The sequence below is a fragment of the Balearica regulorum genome, chromosome 3 (assembly GCF_011004875.1).
Source record: "Balearica regulorum gibbericeps isolate bBalReg1 chromosome 3, bBalReg1.pri, whole genome shotgun sequence".
Lineage (NCBI taxonomy): Eukaryota > Metazoa > Chordata > Aves > Gruiformes > Gruidae > Balearica > Balearica regulorum.
The window spans coordinates 3,281,928-3,295,411 of NC_046186.1; the positions used below are offsets into that span (position 1 = coordinate 3,281,928).

At 41.5% G+C, this 13,484-nt stretch overlaps 1 protein-coding gene across 2 annotated transcripts in view; it reads left to right on the forward strand.

Moving 5' to 3' along the window:
- MSRA (methionine sulfoxide reductase A) overlaps positions 1-13,472 on the forward strand; it is a 292,761-nt gene extending 279,289 nt beyond the window's left edge. For both annotated transcript variants that reach the window (XM_075750377.1, XM_075750378.1), the window contains one exon: positions 12,615-13,472. In XM_075750377.1, coding sequence (XP_075606492.1) covers positions 12,615-12,779 — 165 coding nt within the window. In that variant the 3' untranslated portion in view covers positions 12,780-13,472. The remainder of the gene's footprint in view (positions 1-12,614) is intronic.
- The last annotated feature ends 12 nt before the right edge of the window (positions 13,473-13,484 follow it).

Consider the following 13,484-nt stretch of genomic DNA (forward strand, 5'->3'; position numbering starts at 1 on the left):
CTGCCTTCTGCTCTGAGATCAGTTGGTTTCAGCATTAAAAAAGCAAAACCAAACTGATCTGTATAGAAATTCTCAGGATTGTACATGCTTATTCAAAAGGTGTTTTCATCTGCTGGCTCCACTGTACATCTCACATACAGCAAATTCAAACCATAACAATTTTTTTTTTTAATTTCATCAAATGTTACCTTCTATCTATGCCATAGGAATAGGTTAGAATATTTTGAATTAAAATCAAATTTGATCAAAGATTCGTCAAATATGGGGGGATCTTTGCACTGAAAGGTATGTACAGATACCATAACTAACTTGATTCACCTTTGACGCTACATAACTGCTCAACATGAAATATCATTCTGAATATCTAACTGAATCTATATATCTTCAGATTCTGTGCTTATCAATGATCATAGTGCATCCTTCTGTAAAATAATCAGTTAACTCGTGGAACTATCATGGCAGTATGGTTTATTCATGTCTGCACAAAAAATAAATTGCTTGATATTATCCCAGTACTTACTTGAGAGCAAAACTTGTTTTCCAGAGAAGATAACGAATAGCTAATTCAGGTTTCCCAAAGCATGTGTACTATTATCGTTAGTAAGAAGCTTAACCAACCTGAAAGCAAACGCTAAACGATCGAGATCTTAGCCTTATTAAGCTTGTGTGTTTTCTACCACTTAAAAGCCTATCAAAAACCTAAAGATCTGGGTAAATGAGATTTTCTGGAAGGCAAGCTTTAAAGTTTACCTCCTTTTCTTTTTAAACAAGAAGGCGATGCCTCTATTTACATGCCGTTTCTGGAACTCAAACGGAGTGAGTACATCACTGCTGCAGTGTTTCATGGAACATCCTTTGTTTATTCACACTGTGCCACTTTTAAACTTCAGATGTAAACAACAAAGGCTTCTTTGTATTTCACACTATCTCGTACTCACTACCTTCTGAAGTCCAAAGCCAAAACACTGCGGAATTTTACCCTCCTCACACTTTCTTCTGCTTGTCGGATGCATTCTTCCAGCCTTTTCTATGTATAGTAGCTGGAAAGCTACTTATCTTCTGATTAAACCACGGTCTGTTCATTTTCTCTTGACTTTTCAGTCCTTGGTATGGGCTAAAATTGTATTCCCTGGTAACCATTTCAAATATAATTTTAGTAGTAATTATGCATATATTCAATAACAGAAACAATTTGTCATCCTGAAGGATCCAAATTGCTTTAAAGTGGTCAACCTGTCTGTGATCTGTTACACAGATGAAAAATCCAGAAAATATTCCACCAAACTCATTTGGTCAGACAGAAAGGTCAGAAAAACCCAGGCTGGAAATGCAGCAGCTGTCTGACAACACACATTTTAGCACAGAAGGGTACGGTTTCCATTTCAAACCAGAGTGGGACTTTTAGTTGGAAATTTCACAAAACTTTAGCTGCACTGATCATTGAGATCTGCCACTGAGAAGTACCTCCTGCCTTTTTCACTGTGGGGAAGGACCTCAATTCTATGTTTCATTTGACATGCAGCAGGCGAGACTGTGAATGGTGTGCGCATCAATCTTGTGCTGGATCTGACTCCTCTCAGTTTCCTGATGCCTGGGGGACGTAACGAAGGCTCTTTGCCCTTCTTCTCCCATTCTGTGCTTATCTCCATGGGAAAGACAAGGAAGACTACCCAGGCAGTTTTAGACACTTTGCTATGCTATATTGCATACAGTCATGTGCTATATATGTAGTATGAATGAAATCTTACTTTTCGAGAAAAGCAGAGAAACGTGGTGTTGACTTTTTCCTTTCACAGGGACAAGTAGCATCCTATGTCATTTCACCCCCTTAAGAAGCATTTGAGCACAAGAGATATCTAATGAGCCCATCCATCAAATACTGTGTTCAGTTTTGGGCCCTTCACTACAAGAGGGACATTGAGGTGCTGGAGCGTGTCCAGAGAAGGGCAATGAAGTGGTGAAGGGTCTGGAGCACAAGTCTGATGGGAGCGGCTGAGGGAACTGGGGTTGTTGAGCCTGGAGAACAGGAGGCTGAGGGGAGACCTGGTCACTCTCTGCAACTACCTGGAAGGAGGGTGCAGCCAGGTGGGGTCGGTCTCTTCTCCCAAGTAACAAGTGATAGGACAAGAGGAAAGGGCCTCAAGTTGTGCCAGGGGAGGAGATTAGGAAAAAGGTCTTCACTGAAAGGGTTGTCAATCACTGGAACAGGCTGCCCAGGGAAGTGGTGGAGTCCCCATCCCTGGAGGTATTTAAAAGACATGTAGATGTGGTGCTTGGGGACATGGTTTAGTGGTGGGCTTGGCAGGGTGAGGTTAATGGTTGGACTTGATAATCTTAGATGTCTTTTCCAACCTAAATGATTCTGTGATTCTATGATTCTGTTTGGGTAGAACATTTAATTTATAGCATAACAATTAGTTTTGCTGTAAATTGCTAGGAGTGTTAGGCCCATGTTAGATCCCGCTGAGATCATTCCTTATATAAAAAAACAGCAATACAGACTGAAAATACTTTAGCAGTGACAGCAGCTAGTTTAGTAAGTGAGTCTAGAGGTAGGCATTCAAGGTGAGTCATTCTCCAGTCTAGAATATCCTCCTCTGGTTGCGTGAAACTTGGTTGAACAAACTTTGTCAACAAAATCCCCTTGATCTCAGTATGGCCAGAGTTTCCCTTGCGGTCTCAGCTGACCTAGGAGCTCTGAGGCATACTGTATGATGACTTTCTTCATATTTCTCTTAACTGTGGCAACTGGAGCCTGCAACTTTGGTCAGGCTCCTCGTTGTGCCAAGTGATGCACATATGGCCATTCTAAGAATCAGTGTGTGCCCTGCAGAGCTGGAATAAAAAAAGGATGGGTAGCATTAGTGCCATTTTAAAGAAGGAGAAACAGAAGCAGACAGAGAGATTGGGAGTGTTTGTTTTGCTGAAAGACACGAGGACAGTTGGAGGAGAGCTGGGTGATAGTCCTGCTGCTCTAGAAAATAGGCTCAGGGCTTTCACCACAAACAACTCTATCTTCTAAAGAGGGTGGACAGCACAATGAAAATCATCTCCCAGCCCGTTGCGATGAGATGGTTTAGCATTACACACTAATGGTCATGAAAGGCTGAATAGAAAAACAGAGCTTGTTATTAGAGGCAAAATAAGTGGCAGAGATGACAGCTTGCCCAACAATTTCCATTATAAGGATCTTCTTTCAGATATTCCAGTATACCAATTTTTATGATTTCAGAATTTTCTCAGTCTCTGTCTGAAAGTTTTTCCTTCCAATCACAACAGAAGTAATTTCTGGATTTTTCAGGATGAGTTTAGCAAAAAATAAATTGTTTATTCCTCTTAAAAATTAATGTTTTCCTGAGAAACTGTCATGCTTATGTGTTATAGAAGAAATACTTGATATAAATCCAGTGTGGACTCCGGTGAGAAAAATAAAATGATGGCAATGTCACGGTAGAGCTGAACTGAGCTCTCTACGTTAAATATGTGACATGAACATTTCTACTTCTACATTGCAACTCCTCTGCATGAAAAATAATTGGTGTGACTTCCATTTATTGCAAAGGATACAAACACAAGGGAGTACCTTGCATTGCACAGGGTAGTCTGTACTTTGCAACGAAGCGTGGTTCAGAGATAACTGAGCTAATGGAAGTGGTAAAGTCTTGTCGGCACACTATTTATATGTGGAGCATTTTCTTCTGCTCACAGGTAGCATGGGTTTGCCTGATCTTACCATTACGTTGCTTTTGGACCTGAGTTAGCTTCTCAGAGTCGTTCTGGACTGCACTATGTGGAGATATCAGTTCTGGTCTGCAGCGACTTGGAAGATTCTGCGCTAAGCTTCACTGCTCCGTATGTGGGTTGTTATCGGTGGCCCCATCTCAGTTTGGACCTGACCATTTTTCATTTCAGGAACATGAGAGTAATGGATGAGTGATTAGGGAAGAACAGTCTGCTGTCTCAAACCACGGAATAGATTTTAGCTTTAGATCGCTGAAAGTCAGAACAGGGCATATCTTTTCTTAGCCATCATAAATTATCCATGCAGGATGTACAGTAAAAGGCTGTTTGGCTGCGTTAAAATTGGCTAGACAAACAGAATTTCCATCTCTCTCAATGGCTCCTTCAACACCTAATTAGTTCCCAGATGCTAGTTGAGCAAGATGTCTTTTATCTTTGCTAATGTTATCTTCCTATACCTCCTAAATGCCCCCGGTGCCATTCTTCACTTTCATCTTTCTTCCCTCAAGAGAAGGCAGGGTAGGTGTTCAGGAGGCTCTAGTCTGAAGGTCAAGCTTGTAAAGACTGTGGGTCAAGTTGATCCTGTTATGCCAGTCAGTATCTGGAGCAAAAGCTTTGAACCCAGAATTTGATATGATAAAGAGCGGGATACAACTTACTTTCCATGCATGTTCATAGGATCAGTATCCAACAGGAAAAAATAGAATTGCAGATTTTATTTTGCTGTCAGTTCCATTTAATACAATTTAGGACAACTTCAATGTTCATCTTTTCCAATTGCTAGAAGGTACAGAGAAGTCTGTCTGTATAAATCTGACATTTCAGCTGTCAGACCTGATTGTTGTGGGCAACGAGGAAGTACACTCAGATGTAAAATAGTAGGAAATATCAAACTGCACTCCTGATCTTTCCTAGGCCCTCTGAGCACAACCACTTGGGGCCTCAGATATGTTAAATAGCTAGGCTATTGGCCAGCTGTGATTTACCTTGGCAGGTCTGATTTATATCCAAGCCCAGCAATTCTTTCCCCTCTGGCAGGAATGAGTGACCAAACAGCCTCCTTCAAGCTAAGTATTTAAGAGAAAAGCGTTTCAAAGAAAGCAGATCTTCAAACCAGTGGAACAGACTATATATATACATGCAGCTTGCCCGTAAGGCTCGTGAAGCTGTGTCTCTAGCTAGGTTCAGTTTACTCGATTCAGATGATGCGCTCTGTTGTGTGTGTGTGTTTGTCAATTGGCAAAAGCTCTGACAAAGTCAGTTTTGCAGTTTTATAGATGAGAATCGAGATTCTCCAGCTTAGACTTTGCACCACCATCTTTTAAGTTTTTGTTGTATTTCCTTCTTACCTGCATTTTCCCTGTGCTGCGCTGGAAGAATACACTTGTATGCACAATTCCAGCAGGCCCATGTAACAGCATTTCTCCTCTTTGACCAGGTTATGTGTAGTCCCTATAGGATGTTTATGTCTTCAGACTTACAATGTAGTCACATAGCAGCTTGGTTTCTATCACAGCAAAGAGCAACAAAAGCTGTAAAGTCAATGGGTTTCACCATTTCTGCTCTTAGATGGGGTTCACCATTTCTGCTCTTAGGTCCGTATGCCCGCACTATGACGGATGCAGAATTTACACCAACATAATTCGACTGTTCCTGGTTTCAATCTTGCCCGATTTGTGAGGCACGCTGCAAAGTGAGTTCTGAGACTAGATAACTTCTCTGCAAGGATATTAATAATTATATAGCACTCCAAAACCCTGTGCAAGTGTTAACTGACTATGTGGTCCTCCAAAGCCCTGTGCACAATATTAGCTAATCAATTCTCGCAGCATATATCAATATCCTTGAACCCATGGTGCAGAGAGGTAACTGGAAACAGAAGAATGTATATCTGGTCCCCGGCCATACCACTGCCCAGTGTGGTAGCTGGGGTTAGACTTCAGCACTTGCCAGCCACTGCTCCCACCTTTTCCTTGGCAGGATCCTTCTTCCCGTCTGGCTCGCTGTGGGTAAACACATGATTTCCAAAAGGAGGTCACCTACATGGATGCGAATGCAGATTTTTACCAGTTAGACATGATTTCAGCCCATTCCAGGGCTTCGTAGAGGTCACTGGCATCAATTAGTTTGGAAAAGCCAGCATCAGTAAGTGACATAGGGAAGACTGGACCCGGCGTGGCAAACTGAATTTTAATATTCGCTAGAATAACAGTTGAATGTTTACCAGTGAGGTGCTCCGGCCAACTGAAGGCAGCACAAAGGAAACCATTTAAAATAATCTGTCATTGAGGTGTGATACTGCAGAGCAGGTTGTCTTGCAGAGAAGGAGAGTTATATCTACATGACACTCAGCAAATGAAGGAGAAAATAAAACATTCTTTCTTAATTGCACATTATTGAGGCCTCACGCTACTCATTGTGTTAGTTCCTCTGGACCAAAGTTGGTTACTCTGGACCAACTGAATTTCTGCTCCCAAGCCTGCCAGCAACTAATCCACAAACTTGGCAAAGTCAGTTAATTTGTTTTCCAGTTAAAAATATCAGAGTAATCATGTATCTAGGATGAACGCATACTCCCATCCTACAGAGGATTGAGTCCGTACAACTAATTTCTGCAGACCTTCCCCCGAAGTAGTGCAGCTCCTTTAACTCTTGGTGCTTTTGGAAACACAGCTGCATTTCAGTATTGCTGTTGATTATATGAAATTTTGAGTAGCCAATATAATAAAGGGGTAGCCCTAGAGATTTTAAATGAGCATTCCCTGCTGGAGCACTCAGCGTTGTGAGATGACTTGCCCTACAGTTTTACATCAAGGCTGAATGATGATACAGAAGCAGAAGCTGTCATAGGTGTCAAGATACGCTGCAATATTTTCAACGTCGGTGATTTTAGAGGGGCCGTTAGAAATACGGCAGCTTCGTGTAACTTGCTGAGACACGAGACAAACTGGATATTGCAGCGGCCTGAGTACAGGCTGTAAGCTTGCTTTCAAAGTGTGTATTGAATCAAACACAGGTTGATGCTGTTTTTATTAAAAGCCACAAAATGCTTGAAACCAATTAATACTCCGCTGCTTTACTAATGCCTCTGCTCAGAAAATTAAATGGTGTCATTTCACAAAACCAATTTTAAAGCTTTTTTTTGTCAAATTTATTAGTGGGTTCAACCCCTTCTCTAAACTTCCACAATCCGCGCGTTTTCAGCACAACATATCGAAGTGTCAGTGGCTTCCAGTCTGTTCCTTCAAGTATTTGGAGGTACAAGGGAATCGTACTTTTTTGGCACGGTTCATTCCAAATTCTTAAGGCACTTTACAAGTATTAGCTACTTCCATCTGAATATAAACAAGGAGCCAAACACCTTGAATGTGTTGTTGCCATGCTGTAATGTCAAATGATTAAATATTTTGACATACTTTGGCTCAATATAATCAGCTGGCTACAAAAAGCTGAAGCAGCAATTACTGTCAGTTCAGAGGGCAGTAGCAGATCAAAGTGCAGAAGTATCGCGTGCTAAATACAGTTGCTTGGGAGTATGTGAAGAACAACCTTCTGTGGTTACACTGGTTTGGTTTGTTCCTTGGCAGCCTACCATCTAATCTCTAATCTAATTCTGCTGAGGACAGAATTTCGTATCACCTAGCATAAATGAAGTGAGTTGCTGCCGGTGGAACAAACCGATTTTGCTACCATGCAGGCTCTCCGCGTCCCAGTGACCCACTGCATGGCCTTCAAGTTAAAAAGCGAGAACATCCGTAAGATGATACCATATCTCTAAACGATTAGGACATCCCTTAACATCTTTCTAAGTGCATCCACATGCCATGGGATCCCCTCACTACAGCAGAGATGGGACTGGTAGCACTGGGTTAGGTGGCAGACAGTTGGATAACTAACTGGTATGGTTCAAATGGGAAAAAAATAGGGTTTGATTTGCTGCGATCCATTGCGGTTCCAAACCTGTGTGTCCAAAATCACATCTTTACTGACAGTGATGTTTGTGCCAGTTGCTGGTCCTACACATGAGGTGTACACATGTATAGCACTGGCTATTTAATGGCCCAACACCTGCGGTCCAAGTGCTCTAGACAGTGCCTTGGTGCACACCTCCGGTCTTGGTGCCACCAGGAGAAAAATTGCTTCTTGCCAGTGTGTGCTGCTCAAGTCCAAATATAGATGCAAATCTGCATCCACTATAATTGCGCCAGTTCACTAGTTTGCTAATATGTTTTCCTTAGGATAGTTGAACATTTTAGGAATCAGTTCTGGAGAAAAAGCATCTGCAAAGCTTGAGCTGTCCATGAAGGACTTGCCACAGGAAATACCATAGCAGAAGGCTACGTAATTCCTCGTGTCTCTGTTCACAGCTGAGGAATTTGGGGGTTTCTCACACCAAGTCCTGGTTACGATTTTGGGGAGCTGTCTCAAGTCCAAGCTACAACAAAGGGGTTCAGAGCAAATCACTGAAACGAACAGTGGCAGGTCACTGCAACCAGGTGGTGGTCGGCTTCAGGTATGAAAAAAACTTAAATTGGAAATTGCTTGCACACTAGCATCACGAGTAAGCTTTGATTTAAATCAGCCCTGCTACTGAAGGAATGAAAAGCGGGCTGCTTCTGGGCTTAAGGTATCTCCAAGCAATTATAGACAAGTTAGGTCTGATGTTTCATGCTGCAGATTGCTTGAGTTATCAGAAGTTAGTAGGCACACATAGAATACAGTGTTTCAGAGAAGAGTTGATGTGACTTTAGCAGAGGAAACTTGTGTCTTGCACACATAATACAGTTTTTTGAAGAGAGCGGGTGCATAAAAGGGAGCCAGGTGCTGTGGAGTAAGAGGAAAGTTTTTCATCTAAGTGAATAACTCATTATAGATAGGAAATAAAAGATACAAATAACTGGGCAGTTTTCGCAGTGAAGGGAGATTACTAACTACCTGTCTTGCAAACCTGTGCAGTTCAATATACTCATAAAAGAGCTGGAAAAGAGAGACAGACGATAGTGACGTGCCAAAATCTGCTGATGTTATAGAGTTATTCCAGGTAAGCAAAAGTAGACAGGACTACAAAAAGTTGCAGAAGAATCTGGCAATTTCAAATGTCTGGGCAAGAAAATAGCTGCTGAAATTCCATGTCGATAAAAGTCAAGTGCAGACACAATGATAGGGTTTAAATTAGCCCGCGAAAGAGGTCCTGGCGTCATTGCAGATGGTTCTTTGAAAACGTCTGCTCAGTGCTCAGCAGAGGTCAGAAAGGCAAGTGGAATGCTAAGAATTGCTGGGAAAGAGATGGAGAATAAAAGAGAAAATGTAAGTACACCACTGAATAAATCCGTGGTGATCTTGAATAGAGTGCAATTCCGGTCACCCCATCTCAATGCGGCAGTAAAATAGAACTAGAAAAGATGCAGAAAAGGGCAAGAAGGCTGACCTGAGTTATGAAGTGGGGAGTCTAAGCCTGTGAAGCTTGCTGAAGAAATGAATGAGCAGGATTAAGGCAGAGGTATAAAATCAAGATCGCTAGGGGAAAAGTGAATAAGGAATTATTTTTTTGCATCAGAGGACACAATGACATGGTCAGGCAAGAAGTTTAAAGCAAACAACAGGTAAAAACTTTCATAGGTTAGAATAAATTAGGAAACTCATCGAATAAAATTTTTTACATGCTGGAAATAGAGGTTGGTTAAAAAAGCAGCAGTGCTGAGGTTCCCAGTGCTGGCTCCATCATGTTCCCCAGCACTTATCCCGATGTACCAAGTTGGCCACGACTCCTCTGTCCTCTACAGCTGGGTGACATTTGGGTTCTGGTTTGATGTGCCCTATTGCGGGTAGAATCTGCCAGGTTTTTTGGACTAGATTATAATCGGTTAAAGGATCACTGTGATCTAGTGGGATCTTTCCTATGACAAAAGCTGCAGAATTCCCTTGAATGAATTAATGAATTAATTCTCTTTGAATTACAGCAGACTATTATTTGGGAGGAAAAAAAAAAAAAATCCAATAGTACCTTAAAACTTTGCTGCACTGAGTAAAAGTCCGAGGGTTAATTACACTCTCCCTAATTTGGTCCTTCCCATTTCTGCATGCAAGGCTGCAGTAGCCCTTTTGGCTGCAGCGTGGTAATGGGAGGCCACATCAGATGGCTCAGGAATTTTTGAGAGAGCGAGGACTAAAAAGTCTGCTAGAACAGGATTATCATCAAATTATATCTGCCTCGGTGGCAGGAAATCAATCAACAGTGGGCTGATTTACACCTGCTGGAGCCAGCACATCATGAACTTCATCATCTTTCCCAGTGATGTTTTTATCTTTGCATCGACACAGTCAGTGCGAGGAAAATATTTTCCCATTTAAAATCAAAACATTCAAGGTAGTGTTTGGCAGAGAGTTGGAGCCTGGGGTTCCCGCTGCTTCTGACAACAGTGCTGGTATCTTTTGCTAATGACCAAAGTGCAATATAATGAGTTGTCTTGGGCTTCTGCTTTATTCAGCGTGCAGTGTTTTAATAGACTGTTAGTAATTCTGAAAGGGATAAATGATGTTTATGCCCTCTTGTGGTATGTTATTGAACAGAATGGATTTTCTAACAGACAAAATTAGGCCAATGATGGAAAAGTCCCAGGTAAAAATCTGTAACAAATACTGTTTTGCACAGTAGAAAAATATCTATCCTTCCAGCAGCACCCTCATGACTCAGTTAAGGGGGAGAAGCCAATTTTACATGCATTTACAGCAGCAAGTGAATGACTAATGCCCATGACGACAGAGTTTGTGCCATCTTTCTGTAGTGAAGATAATTTTAAAAGTGCTTTTCTTTGCTAGGAAGGTTAGAAAGTAAGTGAAATACTGCTTTATAAAAGCAGTCGTGCTGACACCTCTTTGTGTTAGTTGTTGCCGACATGTTGTGATACATACCTTCACATTTTTATCTTCTTCACTCACACATCTGACAGGTAAATAATCTGATTCCCTTGGGACAAAGCCTGTCCCAAAGACGCAAAACACTGTTTGGTGATTTTACATGGAGAAATAAAGCCAGATTCCTGTGAAATTGGGCCTGTTACCCTGCCATCTTCAAATACAATGAATTAACTAGTTGACATCTTCCCAACCTGCATTGAGAATTTAGATATAGGATTGGGAACCCAAGGGCTCCCCAGACAGGTCAGTCACGGATTTTGCATCAATCTTATTACTTCATTCCTGACTGAAAACTGAATACAGCAAAATGTATCCTTCAGACAGTGTAATTACCAGAATAAATCAGATTAATGCTCTACCAGAGTCCAGCAACTGATGTCAGACTGTGGTTGGTACTTAGCTGTGCTGAGCAGGGTCTAGGAAACCCTGTTGTAGGAAATTTAAAGCCTTTTTGGTCCCAAATAATCACCTGTTATTTAAGTGTTAGCTGATGCTGTGAGGAAACATTATTTCCATTACATGTCATCCTTCTCTCTGCCCAGCCACCGAGTATGTAGAAGATTATTGTGAAGAGGAAGGGAATAATTTCATTTCCGCGTCCATGTTAAGTACAACCACAATAGTGGGAGTAAGTGAAAGTAGTGGGCTTAACTGGGCTAGGTTTTAGGAGAAACTCTCTAACAGGATGGTAAATATTGGAATGACCTCCTTGAGGAAACTGGAGGATCTGCATCTCTGAAGATCTTTCAGAAACAGTTAAACAAATGTTTGCTGGGAGTAAGGCAGCTATCATTTGTTGTCTCATGATGAAGGAAGTTGGATGTGATGACATACAACAGGGCTACCAGCTCTGTTTTTGTGATTCTGTGTGATGATTTCCTTTTATTTGGTTTATTTGTTAGTATGATGAGACAACACATATTTATCTGGTAATCTCAAATCTTTGTTCTTACAGTTGATCTTACTGCCAAGCCTGGCTGATAGCAATGCAATTCTAGCTACGTCCAGTACTTTACAAGTATACTTTGCAGCAGTAGTCTGACACCAATTAAAGTGCTTATTGGGTTATCATGGACTTCCGTGAGCACAAGTTATGTCCCACTGAGATGAGACTTGGCTCCAAAATGTTGGTGCTTACCGGTTTCCTCAGAAAAAGAAAATTCAGTAGGAAAAATGTCACGGCAATTCATGTTAAAAAGAAATCCCCTCTGTCAGAAACCTTTCAAGAGTTTCAAATTCAGTTAGGGGATATCATAAAGAAATTAAAGTCTAACTTAAAATCTCTACCCACATTCCTTCTTCTTTTCCTGCAAAGTGATTATTGCTTCTGGTCCATGTATTGGCAGAAATGAGCCATAATTTGCCTTTAAAAATATCTTTCTGGTTATGATGGAACAGTTCTTTTTGAAGAATGTGTTTGCAGTGACTGAGAAAAGAGCCCAAATACTTATATTTGTCAATGACGTCAGTGGGGCTAAAATTTCACCCAGAAATTCTTCTTGGCATAAGGACATTTGGGGTGGATAGCACATTTCAAAGCTGAGGCACCTGCCAGGTGAAGTTCTTGGACACTGCAAGACAGCTGGCCAGGCTCGATCAAAGTGTGCTCTGCTGCCTTTCACATTTGTTTCCCACTTTCATCGATGGCACCACATCGCTGCCTGGCTTGGTTAATAAAGAGGAGAGAACGAATGTGTGGCCATAGCAAATTAAACAAATGAGCCATTAAAACTGGAGGGTGCACTACCTCCTCTCACCAACACCTACTTTGGTGCCCACAATGCCTCCTAGCAAAATAACGTGAGAGCAAGGATAAAGGGCTTTCAGGGATGTGCTGCAAATGTGGTCCAAGCACTGAGAGATGTCTGTGGCTCCTGCTGTGAGAAAACCTAACGTCATCCATCAGCACAGAAGCCAGCAAACCACTAATGGCTTTCTATCATGTTTCTTGACAGGTATTGACGGAGGGCGGTTTTGGTCCCATCACAACAGAAATCCGTGAGGCTCCAGAGTTTTATTACGCTGAAGATTACCATCAGCAGTACCTCAGTAAGAACCCCGGCGGATACTGCGGCCTCGGGGGAACAGGGCTTTCCTGCCCTATTGGGATCACGAAATAGCCTGTGCTTACTCCATCGGCTCCACTTTAGTTTAGGGAGTTTGAAAAAAGACCGACAACCCTGGTAGGTGTTACAGTATGCCCTCAGCATCAGTACATAAAGATGCGGGAACTTGTTGGGGCGGCTTTCCATAATCCGAGCCGTTTCCCATTCACCGACATTAAAAGCCGACGTAGAGGCAGAAATTGCGCCTATCGGCAGATGAAGCTTCTTGCTCTGTGCAGCTCACTGGGTTTCCTTGCAATCTTGTAATTGGGAGAGAAATGAAACTTTTAAAAAAATTTGGCTTGAAATGCTTTTAAAAGGATGAATTAGGAGGTGGTTGCACCTGCTAACTGCATTGAATAGCTAATGCCTTCAGATATGTTTATTTTCTTGGGTTAATGAATTTGCTCATGTTATGAGAGCTTTGACTTCTGGAGACATGGTTGGGCTCATCTTAACTATCACAACCCTGTAATTTGATGTCTTTGAGAACAGTGAATTTATAAGATCAGTAATCCTCTCACAATTCCACTTTGACAGCAACATGTAATATCACCTATAGTGCCTATTTTCTGAAACAATTTGAGTAAGAAAAAGTAAAAATTGTAACACGATACTTCTTTTTGACAGTTCCAAAAAGTGTATAAACACAAAAAGAAGTCAATTTTGTTTCCTGCACTACAATAAATCACAAAAAAAAAAAAAAAAGTTGTCTGCGAT